The following is a 13966-nucleotide window of genomic DNA, read 5'->3' as shown; positions in this document are numbered from 1 at the left end:
CATTCTCAGGTAATCACTGGTCTGCTCTCTGTCATCTTAGATTAGTTTGCATTACCTAGAATTTCATATAAGTAGACTCACACAGTATGATCTTTTTTTTGTCTTTTTTCACTCAGAAAATTATTTTAAAAATCACTTGATGTTGTTGCATATATTAATAGTTTTGTTCCTTTGTATTGCTTAATAGTATTTTATTGTAAGGGAAGTACCACAGTTTGTTTATCCACTTACCCAGTTATGAACTTTTGAACTGTTTTCAGTTTTTGGCTATTACATACAAATCAAGCTGCTGTGAGTATTCATATGTAAATCTTTGTGTGGACATATTTTTTGATTCTCTTGGATAAATAACTACAGTGGAATGACTGAGTCATATTATAGCTTAACTTTTCAAGAAACTATTAAACTTTCCCAAAGTGGTTTTGCCATTTTACATTCCCACTAGCATTGTATTTATAAGAGTTCCAGTTGCTCCACATTATCTCCAGTACTTGATATGGTCAGTCTTTTTAATTTTAGCCATTATAGTGGAAGTGTAGTGTTGTCTCATTGTGGTTTAAATTTGCATTTCCCTAATGACTAATGTTAAAGGTATTTTTGTGTAGTTATTTGCCATCCATATATATTCTTTAATGAATGTTTAAATCTTTTGCTTATTTTTTATAGCTTGTCTTATTAAATGGTAAGAGTTCTTTATATATTGTAGATACTAATCCTTTGTCTTATATGTAGCTTGCAAGTATATTCTCCCATTATGTGGCTTGTCTTTTCATTCTCTTAAGAGTATCTTTAAAAAAAATTTTTTTTGATGGTTTTGCCCCACATCTGCTTGATATTAATTGGGCAAGACAGGGACATGCTTTTTTTTTTTTTTAATTTATTTATTTATTTTTGGCTGCGTTGGGTCTTCATTTGTGCACACAGGCTTTCTCTAGTTGCGGCGAGCAGGGGCTACTCTTCATTGTGGTGTGCGGGCTTCTCATTGCGGTGGCTTCTCTTTGTTGTGGAGCACGGGCTCTAGGTGCGTGGGCTTCAGTAGTTGTGGCACGCAGGCTCAGTAGCTGTGGCTCTTGGGCTGTAGAGCTCAGGCTCAGTAGTTGTGGCGCACAGGCTTAGTTGCTCCACGGCATGTGGGATCTTCCCAGGCCAGGGCTCGAACCCGTGTCCCCGCATTGGTAGGCGGATTCTCAACCACTGCGCCACCGGGGAAGTCCAAGAGTATCTTTTGAAGAGCAAAAGTTATTAATTTTGAAGTCCAGTTTATTGATTTTTTCCTTTTATGATTTGTGCTTTTCTGTCCTTTTTAAGAAATCTTTTGCCAAATCAAAGATCAGTAAGTTTTCCTCATATGTTTTCTTCTAGAAATTTTATAGTTTTAGCTCTGAAATATAGGTCTATGATCCATTTGTAGTTAATTTTATATATTGTATGAGTTAAGGGTCAAGGGGTTTTGTTTTGTTTTGCTTATGGCTATTCATTTGTTCTAGCACCATTTGTTGAAAAGATTACCCTTTCTCCACTGAATTCCCTTAGCACTTTTATTGATAGTCAATTGACCACATATCTATGTGGATCTGTTTCTGAACTTTTTTTTCTGTTGCATTGATTAATTTGTTTTTGGGGGTTTTTTGATGCCAATATCACACTGTCTTGATTATTGTAGCTTTACAATAAGTCTTGAAATCAATTCTTTTTCAGAGTTGTTTTGGATTTTTTAGGTTCTTTGCATTTGCATGTTAAGTTTAGAATCGGCTTGTCAATTTCTACAAAAAACCCTGAGGTTTTGATTAGGATTGCATTAAACCTATAGTTCAATTTGGGAAGAATTCACATCTTAACATTATATTAAGTCTTTTGATTAATGAACACAGTATATCTCTTGACTTATTTAGGTGTCTTTACTTTTTCTTTGTAATGTTTTATAGATTTTAATATTTAGGTTTTATACAGCTTTTATTGAAATTACTCCTAAGTATTTCATATTTTTTATGCTATTTGTAAATGGTATTTTTTAAATTAAAAATTCTGATTGCTTGTTGCTAGTGTATAGAAAAACAGTTGATTTTTGCATGCTGGCTTTGCATCCTGCACCTTTGCTAAACTTACTTATTAGTTCTAATTTCTTTTTTGTAGATTCCTGAAGATTTTTTTACATAGATTGTCATGTTGTCTGAGAATAAAGACAATTTTATTTCTACCTTTCTAATCTGTATGCCTTTTATTTCTCTTTCTTGCCTTATTGCACTGGCTAGAACCTCCAGTACAATGTTGAATAGAAGAGGTGAGAGCAGACTTCTTCTCTTGTTCCCAATCTTCGGGGGAAAGTATTCAGTCTTGTGCCATCAAGAAATATTACGTGTAGTTTTTTCATAGATGTCCTTAATCAAGTTGATGAAGTTCCCCTTTATTCCTAGTTTGCTGAGTTTGTTTTATTGTGAAGGGAGGTTGGCTCTTGCAATGATTTTTTCTGCATCTTTTGAGATGATCTATGATTTTTCTTTTTTTAGTCTGATAATATAGTGAACTGCATTGATTGATTATTGAATCTTAAACCAATCTTGCGTTCCTTTGATAAACCTCAATTTGTTATGATGTATTATCCATTTTATATATAACTGGATTCCATTTGCTAAAATTTGTTGCTTTTTGTTTTGAACCTATATTTATGAGAGATATTGATCTGCAATTTTCTTATAATGTCTTTTTTTATGGTTTTGGTATCAGGATAACGCTAGCATTATAGAATAAGTTTTTAACTTCAAACCCAGTGTTTCTTCTGTTACAGTATTGAAGTTGCCCAAGAAACAGAATGGGGAGTTATTAATTAGCATGTTGAAAATATCTATTAAATAGATAGGCTTCTTATAAGCATTTGTGTTTAAGTTGGCAATGTCCTGATTGTTAGGTTGATTATTGTCGACATGCTTAAATTGAAGCTAAATAATTTTTATATAGACATAAAGGCATAAAATGTATAAGGTAGAAAAGGAGTCATAAAAATTGCCTACTCAGAGCAAGTGTCAAGGAAGTGCCTAAACATAATGACTGACAAGATGATATATTTTCTGAGAATCACCTTACCTATAAGCAGTTACTGTCTGTCATCCTCAGTAAAATTTATATCCTTTAGTATTCCATAATAGCCTATCTTAGGCTGCCTTTTCTCTTTCCATTCCACTCACACCACAGATTTCCTTAGAAGGCCAGTCTGGAAATAAAGATAGAATAATAGTCACATTCTTAGTCTGTGACTGAGGTTGAGAATAGTTGAACAGTTGGTACATCTCTGGGGTATTAAGCAGTGATAGGCAGTACTTGTTTCTATCTTGTTCTCATTGTAGCTAGGGGAGGCCCTCAACCTGGAGTTAGTCCTTCCTTCCCCCGTCCCTGTTTTCACTTTTCATTGGTCCATGAACAGAAGCTAGGAAGCTCTAGGGGTGGGCCCTGTATTAGTTTGAATTCCAGGGTTTTCACCAGTGTATTAGACTAATGGTTTTTTAACTCTTAGTTGTTAAATTTCATTTTAAATGAAAGCTTAATGCAGAAGCCCAATAAAGAAAACAGATACAAGCTTGATTCTGTTAGTATAAATAAATTTTGCAAATTCAGTTTTTTTAGCATTCTAAATTTAATGAGAGCAATAAAGTTGTGATGAATGCAGATTTAATACCAAGGGGTACAGGTAACATTCTTCTTCAGTAACCAGTTTGTTTGGTTGAATATCAGTATTGAGAAAAATCCTGACTTCTCGGATAATTTAGTTCCATGTGACTTTTTTTTTTTTAATAGCTTGCCTTGCAGTCTCAGAGTATTTTTCAAGTAAACTCATCTAGAACTTGGACATAAAGGAGTAGGAAATTGGTTTCACAGTTCAGTCACTAACAGTTTCTAACAAACTGCTCACATTTTTCTATGATGCATTAAAAAGTCAGGAAAAGGGGAAAAAATTAAATGCCAAACAGTTGATATTGTCTTGATGAAACCGTTTATAGTTTCCTTTGTTTACTGCTTTTATGCTTGGATTAAGCACACAAGGCGAGTTATGCCCTCATTTCACCTGCCGCTTAATTGCTTGTGACATGCATGTGCTGTAGTGCATTTGCTTATAAAGCTTTTAGTGAGCAAATATGTGCAGGCTTGAATTGGGTCGGGGTGGAGGATGGGGAGGGAGAACAAAAGACCAGTGTAGCATTACAAGCCTTCCTAATCAATGACATGTTTACTAGGAGTCCAAATATATACACAGAGATAGCAGGAGAAACTTTATTCTGAGGTTTGCATGAAAATGAGTTAACATGATTGTGGTATCTCCAGTTATTAATATTTGGTATAGAACTAATTTGAGTGTATATATTTTTATTACACTTAAAAATGTTATTTTTAAAAAACTATTTTCAAAAGGATATTCAGGGCTTCCCTCCTGGCGCAGTGGTTGGGAGTCCGCCTGCCGATGCAGGAGATGCGGGTTCATGCCCCGGTCCGGGAGGATCCCGCGTGCCGCGGAGCGGCTGGGCCCGTGGGCCGTGGGCGCTGGGCCTGCGCATCTGGAGCCTGTGCTCCACAGTGGGAGAGGCCACAGCGGTGAGAGGCCCGCATACGGAAAAAAAAAAAAAGGATATTCAAATCAAATGCTTGTGGAATTCCTGAAACTCTTCAGCAGGACCTGAGGTTCTGTGGAACAGTTGGAAGACCACTCTGCTAGACCATTGTCATTCCACATAGGAATGTTTTCTCCAGCTTCTCTTCAATCCTTATTTGAAATTAGAATTCTGGTAAATTAAGGGGAAAATATATAGGTCTCTATCACAGTGTGTTAATATTTATGAGTTTTATATGCTTAATGATAGCAAAATAATAATTTAAAAAGCAATCAACAATGAATAACAAAAATTGAGACAGAATTCACCCCCCAAATATGAGGTATGTATAATTCACAATGTATCATAGTATTTAAAATATCTTTAAAATGTCTGCTTATTTTTTATGTTTCACATATTCTTGTTATTTATATGGGCAAAAATTCATATTATTATTATTATTATTTATTTATTTTTTTTTTGCGGTACGCGGGGCTCTCACTGTTATGGCCTCTCCCGTTGCGGAGCACAGGCTCCGGACGCGCAGGCTCAGTGGCCATGGCTCACGGGCCCAGCCGCTCCGCGGCACGTGGAATCCTCCCAGACCGGGGCACGAACCTCGTCCCCTGCATCGGCAGGTGGACTCTCAACCACTGCGCCACCAGGGAAGCCCCAAAATTCATATTATTAACAGGTCTAAACTGAGACACCAATGATTTGCATTCCTAAGTCTGAGCTTTAAAATGGAATTTCAGAACTCTCTTAACTCTCATACATTTATACAAGTTTTACCTGAAAGGAAGATGATAATACTCTTTGGCTTGTTTAACACACACAAGCACACATAAGGATATAATGAAGATGTAGAGTCAGTTTCTTCACAGTTTTCATTCAGCTTTTCTCTCACTTTTACTTTTTTTTTCCCATCAAGGTCCATTTTATTGAGTTTTTTTTTTAATTTAATTTTTTTTATATATAGCAGGTTCTTATTAGTCATCAATTTTATACACATCAGTTGTATACATGTCAATCCCAATCGCCCAGTTCAGCACACCACCATCCCCACCCGCCCCGTGGCTTTCCCCCCTTGGTGTCCACACATTTGTTTTCTACATCTGTGTCTCAACTTCTGCCCTGGAAACCGGTTCATCTGTACCATTTTTCTAGGTTCCACATACATGCGTTAATATACGATACTTGTTTTTCTCTTTCTGACTTACTTCACTCTGTATGACAGTCTCTAGATCCATCTACGTCTCCACAAATGACTCAATTTCGTTCCTTTTTATGGCTGAGTAATATTCCATTGTATATATGTACCACAATTTCTTTTTTTAAATTAATTTATTTATTTTATATTTATTTTTGGCTGCGTTGGGTCTTTGTTGCTGCACACGGGCTTTCTCTAGTTGTGGCGAGAGGAGGCTACTCTTTGTTGCAGTGCGTGGGCTTCTCATTGTGGTGGCTTCTCTTGTTGCAGAGCACTGGCTCTAGGCACGCGGGCTTCAGTAGTTGCAGCACATGGGCTCAGTAGTTGTGGCTCGCGGGCTCTAGAGCGCAGGCTCAGTAGTTGTGGCGCACGGGCTTAGTTGCTCCGCGGCATGTGGGATCTTCCCAGACCAGGGCTCGAACCCGTGTCCCCTGCATTGGCAGGCGGATTCTTAACCACTGCGCCAGCAGGGAAGTCCCTGTACCACAACTTCTTTATTCGTCTGTCGATGAGCGTTTAGGTTGCTTCCATGACCTGGTTATTGTAAATAGTGCTGCAATGAACATTGGGGTGCATGTGTCTTTTTTGAATTATGGTTTTCTCTGGGTGTATGCCCAGTAGTGGGATTGCTGGATCATATGGTAATTCTATTTTTAGTTTTTTAAGGAACCTCCATACTGTTCTCCATAGTGGCTGTGTCAATTTACATTCCCACCAACAGTGCAAGAGGGTTCCCTTTTCTCCACACCCTCTCCAGCATTTGTTGTTTGTAGATTTTCTGATGTTGCCCATTCTAACTGGTGTGAGGTGATACCTCACTGTAGTTTTGATTTGCATTTCTCTAATAATTAGTGATGTTGAGCAGCTTTTCATGTGCTTCTTGGCCATCTGTATGTCTTCTTTGGAGAAATGTTTATTAAGGTCTTCTGCCCATGTTTGGATTAGGTTGTTTGTTTCTTTAATATTGAGCTGCATCTCACTTTTACTTTTGATTTATTAGAATCCCAAAATGTATAATTGAAAGAGATTTTAGAGGTGATTCAGTCCTATTCCAGTTTTAGAAGTTCAGAGTGAAATAATCCTAACCAGATGCTGGCTGGAAAAGAGCTTGAGTGTGTCTCCTTGAGTGTACAGATTTATATAAAGAAAAAAAATCACAAAAATAAATGTTTTTATTTATTAACTAACCAGTTTGGTTCTAGAATCTCTGTGTGGTCTTCCCTGTAACTTTAGACTTTGAATTACTAATTGGCAGAAAAATACTCATATTATTTTAGTAATACACATATATACATAAATAGTGATATTCTTCTATTTTTAAGATCCTAAGGCGCTGTAGAATAGAAATGAGCAGACAGATTGAGACAGGCAGATCTGAATTGAAATCTTAGTTCAGCCACCTACTAACTGTGTGATCATGGGAAGTTACTTAGCCTCTCTAAGTCTCATTTTCTTCATCTGTAAAGTAGAAAAATAACATTTATAAAAGTCCTTGTGCATATTAGGAGCTCAGTGAAGTGTAGGCAAGTAAATAAGTTGGTTATAATGATAAAAGATAAAGGATATGTTAAAAGCATGACAGCTGAAAGTGAAAGGAGAGGGAAAAGGACTGTAGTAGGGACAGTATGGAAGAATAGGAAAAATTGGGAACTACAGTAGATAGGAAACAGTTCAACTTGTATTTAGTTTAATTCTAATATTTTAAATCACATTCTTTTCCTATTGCCATTAGTATATATTCTGCACAATTTTAACCCATATTGAACTTAAACATTTTCTCTTGTGATCAAATTGTATTTAAATTTTTAAGTGTCGTTTTTACTTGTTTTTATTAGTGCTGTTGTTCTCTGAGAAATCACACATATTTTAATTTAATTTACAGGTGGCCGTTTGTTGCATCTGTTTTTTTGTTATCCTTCCTCTAAATCTTGTTGGTACAATACTTGGCCGAAATCTGTCAGGTCAACCGAACTTTCCGTGTCGTGTCAATGCCGTGCCTCGTCCCATACCGGAGAAAAAATGGTAAAGAGAATGCTAAATTTTATGTGATTGCTTCTCACAATATATAAATTCCTAAGGCTATTATGTATACATAATTTTTAGAATTGGCATGTATTTATAAGTTTAAACTTAAGAATTTGTCCTTTTACTTTTTCCTTCAATTTATATTGCTGGGAGTAGTAATAAATGATATGCTTATTTCACTTTTTTGAATATTGGTGCCATTTACAGAGAAATCAAATGCTTTGGTAAGTACACTAGTGCATAGAGGTGGGTGGGACCTAAAGCGGCAGCCATTGTATAACTGCAGTCTGTAAACCAGATGTGACCTGCTGCCTGTTTTTATAAATAAAATTTTGTTGGAATATAGCCATGCCTGTTTGTTGACATATTGTCTGTGACTGCTTTTATAGGGTGGCATCAAAGTTGAGTAGGTATGACAGAGACCATATCACCTGCGAAACCTGAAACACTTACTATCTGAACCTTTACAGAAAAAGATTGCCAACCCCTGGCTTCTAATTTAACTTGCCTTTCCAGATATTTTATTATTCGAAACAACATTGACTTATAGCCATAGATTTTGTATCAGTTGAGAAAGGAATTAGTATTGAGACCAATTATAATTTACTGACCTATGTTCTTTACCTTCACTTCTGGGATAGTATAGAGTCTCTCAAATACATTTTTCACATTTTATGCACAAAATGTATTTTTGAGGATCTTCCATACTTCAAGATTTAATCCTGACAAAGGATGACAGGTATTTCTGTTTAACAGCTAAAGTGATTCTTCTATTGCAATAGTGTAGCATAGTTTATAGTTCATTTGACCATTCAGCTTTGAAATAGTGATTCTTGATGGATTTTTAACTTGAGATGGTTTGTATTTTTTCAACTTTTGGACATAAAATGAGATGTTACTAATATGTTTATATTTCTAATTTTCATAATTAAAATTTGAACAAAATGTGGACTCATTATGTTTTGCCTTTTAAGATTAGTAAATTGAGGACTTCCGCAGCAGTCCAGTGGTTAAGACTCCACCCTTCCACTGCAAGGGGTGCGGGTTTGATCCCTAGTGAGGGAATTAAGATCCCACGTGCTGCATGGCACAGCCAAAAAAATAAAAATAAAAAAATAAAAAAAATGAAATTAGTAAATTGAACGTTTTGGTGCTGATTTATGCTGTTCTGCATTCTTTATGTTCCTAATTCTTACTTGCAGACATAAATAGAACAGTCTTACTGTACATTGTTTTTATTCCCCATCTCATAAGAACAGCTATACGGTAGACTCTACATACTCATAATAAGGGATATATATTGAAAAGCCTCCATTCCTAGATATTTTGCTATATTGTAAGTATAACTTATGTTTAAGTACTTATATAGTCTTTTGTAGACTTGGAGGTATGTAGACCTTTGCAGAAGTAGAGGCTGAATAAAATAGCCCCATAGTGTAACGGAGAGTGATCTGTTCTAGTCTTTGGAATTGTCCGTATTCTTTTTCTCTTAGATTGGTGCTTATGAGAACTTTGGTAGTCTGTTTTTTAAACTTAGTTTTATCTTCAAATCAAGATTAGACTGTTAAGGCCCATGGATAGCCTAATGTTTGTTCCTTTACCCATTACTGGGGAGGATAAGGTTAAAGGAAAAGCATAGATATCACAAAAGTTCCTCTGGGTCACTAGGGCTGGTGAAGGAGGGGAAGGAGCAACACACCACCTTGCTAATAACCATGGGTCATATTTAGGTGTAGGAAGGCTCACGTGTCTCTTCATTTTCTTTATATGGTTGTATGGGAACCAAAATCTGAATACTAGATCTGGCGGGCATGTCATTTTTAACCTCTGTGGATCTTGGCTTTCTATAAAAGGAGGAAAGAAGACTAGACTTTAAAATTAAAAAAATTTTTTTTCGGCTCTCAAACTCATTTTCTTCTCAGTTTTGTAGTTTGTTCATTTCAGAAATAGTAGTTTACTATCTTTTATGTGCCACATACTGTGCTGGACACTGGGAATACCTAGATGAATAGCTTCTGCCTTCCAGGGTTTATAATCTAGTAAGGTATTTAATTAGACAGTACAGTATAGTGTGGTAAGTGCTGCCATGGAGTTACATTTAAGAGACAGTGGAAGAACCCACCTCTTATTGGGAGACCCGAGAAAGGCTTTACAGGGCGAACACTTGAGTGTCAGTGCTCGCAGGAGAGAACCATGAGACAAGGGAAGGCATTGCAGATGGAGAATTACCAATTGCAATCAATAAATGTTTGTTGAGTGAATGAATGAGGTTTGAATTTTATTTTTTATTCATTCTTTGGCTCCTTTTATAACTCAGAACCCATAATACCTTAATTGTATGATTCATAGGAGAACAAGTTACTGAACCAAGGAAAGCATGAGCAAAGAGATTGGCAAGGCCACAATTTGGGAAACATTATTTCAGATGCAGGGGGGGGTCTCGAGACTTTTATTTTCTTTCCCTATGGCTTTCTGTAAGGTAAATGACGAAAATTTTTAGAAGTTACTGAAAAGTATAGAACAGGAGCAAATACTCATAGTTTTTCTTGAGTTCGGCCAGTAGCAAGTATTTGTGTTCCACACGTTCTTATCTCGGCCTTTAATGCCAAAAAGAATTTTGACTATAACCTATGGCTAATTTGAAGTCCCCTGTCAGTATTGTGCCTCTTTGAATTTTTGTTTTTCTGTTTACTGGTTTGTTTCTATCCTTTAGATTATTTTTTTAAGTACCAAGCATCTGATTTCTATTATCAGGGTTTATATAATATAATGTGGAAATCATACTAGAAGTTTACTGTTAATTTTAATATTTTCCAGGTTCATGGAGCCTGCAGTTATTGTTTGCCTGGGAGGAATTTTACCTTTTGGCTCAATCTTTATTGAAATGTAAGTTTTGGCAATGTATTTATGTTTTGGGGGATTTCATTGTAATAAGAAAATTTAGGAGTTAGGACAGGTAAAGAATCATCAGATGGGCAGGCATCTAACAGAGTTAGTTTGTTAAGTCCTTGCTTCTAGAAAGGGGTCTGCGTAGTCTATCAAAAGGTGGTTTTCTGCTTTGTTCTCAAATATTCAGGTGAAGTTTATACTGTTTTTGTATTGTGTTCTAGACCTTTCTCACCAAACAGGAGATCTTAGAAATCAAAGCATGCATGCTAGAGAATGCATACATGTCAGACCAGCCTTTGATCACCTACATGATATAAGAAATTACTGATTTTTATTTTTAAAATATTTCTAAGGGTCCAGGGAACTAGGTAAACCATTACCTACCAGTTAGTCAAGATCCTGACATCTTTGGATACACATTCATTCCTAGTCTTCTTCCATCAAGGCCCACAGGAGTGCTGGGAATTATGTATGTGTTTGGGGGTGGGAGATATGCCATCTTGTGCCCAGTTACCATGCTTCATATCTGCATCCTTGGTCTCCACTGCAAAATATAAGCATTTCTTTTCTCAGCCTGTGTTCCAATGTTCCTTGATGGGAATGCTCTGGCATTTTAGAAGAGATAGTTCTTTGTATGGGACTTTTTCAAGAACTGCAGTCATACACCTCTGGATAGTGCCCATGAAATGCCAGTCATTGTGACTACTCAAAATTTCCTTACATGTTTCCAGATGCCCCAGTGCTGATTCTCTCCTGTACAGTGGATGCCTCCTTAAGAGGTGTGATTGAATCTGACAGTTGGTTAGTTGAAAAAGTTGGCTCATGTAAGGGAATTATTAAAAAAAGATACATACATAACATTTTATTTTAACTTTAAACAACTAAAGGTACATCTTTCACTGATTTTTTAAAAAAATATAGAGCCAAGGTCTTGCCTTTGTACCTAGTTGACGTTTCCATCATTTTTACCTTTGAAATTCATAATGCATCTTCTGTATTTTCCAACCTTTTTAAAGTGGAGCAGGAATGTAAAGACCTGTCTGAAGTATCCTAAGTGCAGAATCCTTCTAGATTTGTACATTTGTCCCCCAGTCTTTTATAGTTGTCTCACCCACGCCCAGTTTTATCACTTTTTTTTTAGTGGCTCACCTTATTGAATTTTTCCAAGGTATTCAACATAATTTTCATAGAAATCATAATTCTTTTAGCTATCATGTTTATTTCTTTATGTAACATTTAAATTGTCTAATTACATGAATAAGGACAACTGACATAGATTTGGGCCACTCCTGGTGGTCACCTGCCAGCTGTGGGTATTAGTCGGCACCTTAGAGGGATTGGAGAGCACGTCACTCTAGATCTTGGTTTAATAAAACCAGTTCGAGAAATTCTTTTGTACTTTCTGACTTGTGTCCTCACCCTGATGTGACTTGCCACTATTTTTTCCTTCCTACCCTGTCCATACTACCTTGTGGATCACATCTCTTCCTGTTTTCTTGGGTACTCTGTTCCATTTGGTAGCCACTCTGCTGTATCTTTAACTTCTCCGCTTTGACCACCCTCACACCTATTCTCCTCTTGGTAGCCACAGTAGTCTTTTTAAGGTATCAGTCTGATCATGTCACTTATTTGCTAAAGACTTCTCATTTTCATTGAGGTAAGGTCCAAACCCCATCACATAGTCAATAAAGACCTTCATAATATAGAATCTGGCCCTGTTCTCTTCTCCAGCCTCATCTCTTATCTCTCACAGTTCATTTGAAGTTCTAGCCATACTGAATTACTTTGAGTCTTTCTAAATACAGTGAATTCCTTTTATTTGTGAGCCTTTGCCTTTGCTGTTCCAATGCATGGAACATTCTTCTAGCTCCCCACCCACCATGCCTTATCTGATTCTTCTCACCACCCTTCCCTACCCACAGAGCCCCACCCAGCCAAACCAGAAGTTGCCCCTGTTAGGTGCGTTGGAGAAGCACTTGTGTGTCATGATTGCCCCTTTGCTAGTTTCCACAGAACTAATCTCCTTCAGAGTAGAGACTTTGTCTTCAGTTCTGTTCTCACTGCTTCTCTGATATGTATAGGGCCTCTGTAAATATCTCTTGAAAGAATGGGTGATGAATAAGGTAACTAACAAGCAGAAGGGAACAAGAAAAAGAAAAGAGGCTAAAAAACCTTTTTTGTTTAACTATGGCTTGTGTAATGGAATTAGAGTAAAGGGTCTTTTTTTGGTATAAAAATCTTAATGCCCTTTCTCTTGTGGTACTGTGAAAATGGCATGAAGCTTCCATAGGCTTTCTTTTCCTAATTATTTTTATTTTCCTAATTTTATACATTATTACTATATCAAACCTTTTTTTAATTTAATAGGGTGTTTTATAAAATATAAAATACATTGTTTATAAACTGTTGTATCTAGAAAAAAATGAAAGAATGAGGAAATTGACTTTATTTTAAAAATAAGAATTTTTAGCTATTTTCATTTTTCTTTTCCACAATATACTCCTTAAGCTTCTAATTTATTTAGTTTGCTTAGAGATGAATACCCTACCCTACTAATGAGTCTGTTCTTGAAAGATTATCTAAGAAAATATTTTTGAGAGAATTTTAAATAACTTAATGAAAAGGGGGTAAGGGAAACTGTTGGAAGTTACTTGAAAGAAAAATATTGAGATTTAAGTGAGAAAAAAGTGAGAACTAAGATGCAAGTGAGATTTAGCAAGAGCAGTGTGAGCTACATGAATAAAGACTAGAAAACTATGTCTTCGTTGTGTTGTATTTAGGTATTTCATCTTCACATCTTTCTGGGCGTATAAGATCTATTATGTCTATGGCTTCATGATGCTGGTGCTGGTCATCCTGTGCATTGTGACCGTCTGTGTGACCATCGTGTGCACATACTTTCTACTAAATGCAGAGGATTATAGGTGGTGAGTACTTATTTCTGGGAAGAACCTCTGGGGACCATAATATTTTAAAATAAGATTCCATTTGAAGTGTATCAAGTGGAGTAAAAGATCTGTATAGAAATTTTCCTCCTTAAGATAGTATAGGGATTTTTTTTTTCAATTATAAAAATGTTGACGATTTTAGAGGAAAAATAATACCAGTCAAAAAAATTTTTTTTGGTATTAATGAGGGTCACTAGTTTAAACACTAGGAGACAGGTCTGAAAAAGGAAATGGTTTATTTAGTGTCATTTATAATAGGAAATTTGACAAAATTTAGGATCTCTCCTTCCAATTCTTAGGCTTTCTCCTCGTTGATA

At 36.1% G+C, this 13966-nt stretch overlaps 1 protein-coding gene across 1 annotated transcript in view; it reads left to right on the top strand.

Moving 5' to 3' along the window:
* TM9SF3 (transmembrane 9 superfamily member 3) overlaps positions 1-13966 on the top strand; it is a 75629-nt gene that overhangs the window by 45631 nt on the left and 16032 nt on the right. Inside the window, exons 10-12 of the mRNA XM_082611353.1 lie at positions 7670-7809; positions 10630-10698; positions 13482-13628. Coding sequence (XP_082467479.1) covers positions 7670-7809; positions 10630-10698; positions 13482-13628 — 356 coding nt within the window. The remainder of the gene's footprint in view (positions 1-7669; positions 7810-10629; positions 10699-13481; positions 13629-13966) is intronic.

This window comes from Mesoplodon mirus (assembly GCF_964341445.2).
Source record: "Mesoplodon mirus genome assembly, chromosome: 2".
In the NCBI taxonomy this organism is placed as follows: Eukaryota; Metazoa; Chordata; class Mammalia; order Artiodactyla; family Ziphiidae; genus Mesoplodon; species Mesoplodon mirus.
Note: the sequence above shows the minus strand (reverse complement) of the source record. Positions and strands in the feature narration are given on the sequence as shown.